Below are 6000 nucleotides of genomic sequence, written 5' to 3'. Positions count from 1 at the left end.
TTTTAAAGTAAGTCAACATGATGAACAAATTGTGAAAAAAGTCTTTAAAGGGCAATAACTCCTTAAGAGGTCAATTGACAATTTTGGTCAAATTGACTTATTTGTAGATCTTACTTTGCTTAACATTTTTGCTATTAACAGTTTATCTGTATCTATAATAATATTCAAGATAATGACCAAAAACTGCAAAATTTCCTTAAAATTACCAATTAAGTGGCAGCAACCCAACAATGGTTTGTTTGATTCATCTGAAAATTTCAGGGCTGATAGATCTTGACCTAATGAACATTTTTACCCCATGTCAGATTTGCTCTAAATGCTTTCGTTTTTGAGATATAAGCCAAAAACTGCATTTGACCCCTATGTTCTATTTTAAGTAACGGCGGCCATGTTTTTTGACGGATCAAAAATCAAAGCACACACTTTGTGCAGGATAATCTAAGGAACAATTATGCTAAGTTTCATCCAAATCCATTCAGCAGTTTCAGAGGAGAAGATTTTTTAAAGTTAGCAAATATGATGAACAAATTGTGAAAAATTGTCATTAAAGGACAATAACCCCTTAAGGGGTCAATTGACAATTTTGGTCATATTAACTTATTTGTAGATCTTACTTTGCTGATCATTTTTGCTGTTTACAGTTTATCTTTATCTATAATAATATTCAAGATAATGACCAAAAACTGCAAAATTTCCTTAAAATTACCAATTAAGTGGCAGCAACCCAACAATGGTTTGTTTGATTTATCTGAAAATTTCAGGCTTGATATATCTTGACCTAATGAACATTTTTACCCCCATGTCAGATTTGCTCTAAATGCTTTCGTTTTTGAGATATAAGCCAAAAACTGCATTTGACCCCTATGTTCTATTTTAAGTAACGGCGGCCATGTTTTTTGACGGATCAAAAATCGAAGCACACACTTTGTGCAGGATACTCTAAGGAACAATCATGCTAAGTTTCATTCAAATCCATTCAGTAGTTTCAGAGGAGAAGATGTTTGAAAAATTGTTAACGACGACAGACGACGACGACGACGACGACGACGACGGACGCCAAGTGATGAGAAAAGCTCACATGGCCTTTTAGGCCAGGTGAGCTAATAAAAACACAAAATCTACAATATCGTGCAGAAATAAAACCTGCTATATATTTTCAGAAAAAGGATTTGCTATTGCTCAATTTAATTCAAATTCAATGGAAACCCAACTTACCATAAACTTTGAAAAATAAAAATAAAGGGAAATTATGGTGTATATAGCTTGTATAACAAAAAATATCACGACACACTTATAACAAGAGACTGTCAGAGTGAAAGCAAACCATATTTTGAACCCTGAACAGTTCAGCAAGTATGGACACAAAATTTAAGCTTAAAACAGCTCTGAATTTGGATTGTGATAGAATAGTTGACACAGCATAGGTTTGTGACACAACATGAATGTGGTCCAAGAACTGAAAAATTTGAAATCAGACATTTACCCATTATGGTCCAATATCCAAAATTTAAGTACATTGTTAGAATCAGAATATCAAACAACCTCAAAAATTAAATTTTTGATGAAATCAAAACAAAAGTATAATATAAGACCCTTTGAAACTCAATGTGGTATTACCTAATTAATAATGAAAATAAATACAGGTTTACTTTCAGCATTTCAAAGAACCCTATATATATTCAATTTATGTTGAAATCAAACAAAGTTTAATTTTGGACCCTCATTAGGATCAACTTGAAAATACGGCCCATAATCAGAATTCTAAATATATGTTTATAAATAGACAATATAAGCTTAGTTTTTATAGGAGTTCACTTCATCAAAAAAGAAAAAATATTAGAAATACAAACAAACCTACCACAAAATTCTTCACACAATTCACCAAAGAGAAGAAAAATACATCAAATTGTCATTTATCATTTATACAATGTGTTTAACAATGCTATAAAACTTTTCTGTAATTATCTTCAAAATGTCTAATAATAAACAGTTAATTTCTAACTATATTTATACCGTCCTACAGAGCTTATCATCAGTAACCCACTTGCCCACCATTTATCCCCAAATCAATAACCATTTTGTTCCTTTGAAAATGAAGATAAAATCTAATCCAAGCAATTTTATGACAGTTCTTCATTATCATTTGTACTATCCTAAGTATGAAACTGTGTTTATTTTAATACTAAGATTTTTTTGACATCCGTCTTTTGGGCAGTTTTCCTTGTTAATTAACATTAAAGAAAGGATAAAAAGATATAGTTGAATTTCAAAGGACTACTGTCAGAGAATGTTTTCATAAATAACTTGAGATAAACAAAAAATTTGACAGAAGAATCAGGCTTGTAGTTTTCATTTTAGCGTCTTTTAAAATCTTAATATTTTGTAAGAAAGGAATTATTAGGACAAATGAGAAAATAAAATGAGGAAGAATTAGAGATAGAACTAGTAACAAAAATTGTGTACATTTGTATATTGATACATTTTACATAAACATAAACATAAAAAAAAACATAAATATGAATAAAATGTCAATATTACATCAATATTCATGATTTCAAGACAAATCAAAATAAATTCCTTTATCAAGCACTATCAGGTGTGTTCCATACAAATATAATTTCACAATTATTTAAACAAAATTGACAATGATTCCACTTCCACATGCTTTTATTTCTTATCCTTGTTTTTCTTAATTTAAATAGGAAAACCATATATAATCTTTTTTCATATTACGATACTGAAAAAAACATGTGAAGTATTGTCCTCGAAGGATATTTACACTAAAAGATTACTTGTCATTCCTTTTTTCATAATTCAAGTGCAGTAAGATTTACATCCCTTGTAGATATTTTTAAAAATACAAATATTATTCATTTAAAGGGGCACTAGCTGTCAAATTCATGGTCACCGATTTGACTCAAATTCTCATATTTGTTTTATAACAATGTAAAACATTTATCCACACTATCAAAAGTCTAAAATAAACAGTTTACAGAGCATGGGGTAGATAAAATATAGGTTTGTTTCGTGTGTATTTTAGTCCAGACGCCATCTAATTAACTATCGATTTGACCTCAGATGACCATATAAGCGATGTAAACATAATAAAGATATGAATAGATTAAACCAACACGTGCAATTGGATTTTTATAGGTCTGTTTGATTTATTTTATAGATTAACAAGAATGTGTCCTCAGTACACGAATGCCCCACTCGCACTATCATTTTCTATGTTCAGTGGACCGTGAAATTGGGGTAAAATCTCTAATTTGGCATTAAAATTAGAAAGATCATATCATAGGGAACATGTGTACCAAGTTTGAAGTCGATTGGACTTCAACTTCATCAAAAACTACCTCGACCAAAAACTTCAACCTGAAGCGGGACAGACGGACGAACGAACGAACGGACGCACAGACCAGAAAACATAATGCCCCTCTACTATCGTAGGTGGGGCATAAAAATAGATGTTTCTCATTACTTTTAACCGTATGAGAATGATTTAATGTGCATCGAATTAGTAATCAAATGATTTACCGTAGTTTCACTTTCATTGTTGACATTCTTTATCTTTAAATAACCAGTACACGTACAATGCATGCGTTGTCAATCTCTAGCTAGGGGTTAAATTGAAGTTCACATGAATATGGATTTAAAGACGTCGACTCACTCACTTGCAAGTGAAAACCTAATGATCAATGTTTCTTAGCGTAATTTGACAAAATTGAACCTTTTTGGCTGCAAAAAGCGAATTGTTATTTCACTATTTCACTTTCATTATTGATTGAACAAAAAAAATCAAACTTTAGATTTTTTATATATCTCGTAGCTAGTGCCCCTTTAAATTAAAAGGCAGTTTAATAATTTGGGACGAACAAAAAAAACAACATCAAAATTACACATATTGACAAACAGGGAATATCTCAAGTGTCCACTGTCCTAAGCTTTATAAATAGGAATTTAGAATCTATACTTAAAATGGTTTTGACAGGATTAACATATAGTTATATTTATATTTTGACATTTTTCTGTAGATTATATCTAAAACATAATATATCTATATCAACTTAACCAGAAATTGTAATCGTTTTATAGAATTCCCCAACATGCCTGCAGTTAAACAAATTTGCAATTTCTATCTATTGTCGACAAATTAAAAGATGAGACAATGGTGTGTGGAATTACAAATAAAAAGGAAGGAATGTGTAGCTATGGTGTACAACTGAGCAATTAAATAACCCTGCAGTGTTGACCTTTTCTATCATTAAGAACAAGTTTTAGTTCAGAAGTTTCAAAACGGAAATGAGGAAACATTACACAGTTGATTGCTGGTTTTGCTTAACATCCAGTGACAAATATTTCATCACAAAGAAAACACTACATCAACAAAACATAATCTTAAGTCCAAAAATAATTTCCAGCTCTTTGTGAGTGTTTAAGGTGGAACCTAACACTACAGGGAGATAACTCTGTAAAGTCAGCTAAACGTTTTAATTACGTTGTGTTGTAAAACGAATATTAAACTTCTCAATGATCAAAATTGGTGTTCGTCAAATTGCTATATAACCAGTGTATTTTTTCTGACAAAACTGTTGGTTCAAAATTTTTGAAATGTTTATATTTTTGTTAAGGGGTCAAAGTAAATACTTTGACAACATTTTATGAAAATTAAACGAGCCAAATTAATTTGAGTGAAAGTGTTGGGTACCACCTTAAGCCAGGACTGCTGACTAATTATTAATTACTTGTGTTCATGTTTGTATTTTGTAATAGTCTAAACCCACATACAATGTATAAAAAAAGAAGATGTGGTATGATTGCCAATAAGACAACTATCCACAAAAGACCAAAATGATACAGACATTAACAACTATAGGTCACCGTACGGCCTTCAACAATGAGCAAAGCCCATACCGCATAGTGAGCTATAAATGCTTCATTTCAGAGATTCCATAAAATTGTCTAGACTGTATTCCTTTTCATATTGTGATTCATCCCATAATTCCCCTAGACTTTCAATAACAGTTTGCATGCTTTCCTTCTTATTCCATTTGTCTCCCTGTGATGAGCCTCCAATCTTTTCTCCTTTGTTCTTCTCATCCAATGAAAACAGGTCTAACAACTGATCAGTTCCCATGCTTTGTAAGCTGGAATTTTCTTGGCTGATAACTGTGTTAGCAATTGTCATTTTGAACTTTTGAAGACTGCAAAATAATAATGAAAACGTAAATACTTTATACATAGTTTTGAAAATATTATTCTAAATGAGATCTTGTTACTATGGTAATGTTACACTTTTTAAGTTGCCCTTCAAATTTTACAAGAATATGTTGTTTATGGAGTTAAAAAAAAAATGACATTAAAAAACTGATGAAATTTCTAGCAACTTGTATCACTTATTTCCCTACAAAACATTGTGTCGGCTGAACCAGAGTTACCCTCCCTATCTCTCTTTCAAACTTGGTTAAAATAATGTTTTTTGATGCATTTGAGAATAAAAGTTTTTTATAAAGCAAATACTAGACCATGAGGTTATGAAAATTAGAAGTAACATTACCTTACTCAAGAGTTAGAATCAATTCAACCAATTAAAATGCTGGATTTTGTGTTTCAAGCAAAAATGTTATACTCCAAGTACAGAGTTAAATTTTATGTTCAATGGCTTAGGTCTTTCTGTAATGTGTGAGACTTTTATTCATAGAAGATCACTTGCCAATCTCAAAATAAAGATCAGCAATAAAAGTGCTGTTTTCCTGATAAATCATCATTTTGTCATGTTTTTTTCGACACTGTTACCATTCGTAACCTCCTGACTGAGCATAGGAGGGTCCACGAATCTAAGAAATAGTTAATACTCACCCCATAATCTTTTCCTCAAGTGTTCCTCTTGTAATCAGCCTATACACATTGACAACTTTCTTCTGACCAATTCTGTGTGCTCTGTCCATGGCCTATAAATACCAACAAAAATTAATAATTCATTTTCGAAGAATATGACTT

At 31.1% G+C, this 6000-nt stretch overlaps 1 protein-coding gene across 1 annotated transcript in view; it reads right to left on the bottom strand.

Moving 5' to 3' along the window:
- Window positions 1-1808: 1808 nt before the first annotated feature.
- The window catches only part of LOC143044791 (TATA-binding protein-associated factor 172-like), an 87685-nt gene continuing 83493 nt past the window's right edge, over window positions 1809-6000 (bottom strand). The window contains exons 39-40 of the mRNA XM_076216956.1: window positions 5860-5951; window positions 1809-5204 (exon numbers count right to left, since the gene is read on the bottom strand). Of these exons, the coding sequence (XP_076073071.1) occupies window positions 4937-5204; window positions 5860-5951 (360 nt within the window). The 3' untranslated portion in view covers window positions 1809-4936. The remainder of the gene's footprint in view (window positions 5205-5859; window positions 5952-6000) is intronic.

This window comes from Mytilus galloprovincialis, chromosome 9 (genome assembly GCF_965363235.1).
Source record: "Mytilus galloprovincialis chromosome 9, xbMytGall1.hap1.1, whole genome shotgun sequence".
NCBI classification, from domain to species: Eukaryota; Metazoa; Mollusca; class Bivalvia; order Mytilida; family Mytilidae; genus Mytilus; species Mytilus galloprovincialis.
Note: the sequence above shows the minus strand (reverse complement) of the source record. Positions and strands in the feature narration are given on the sequence as shown.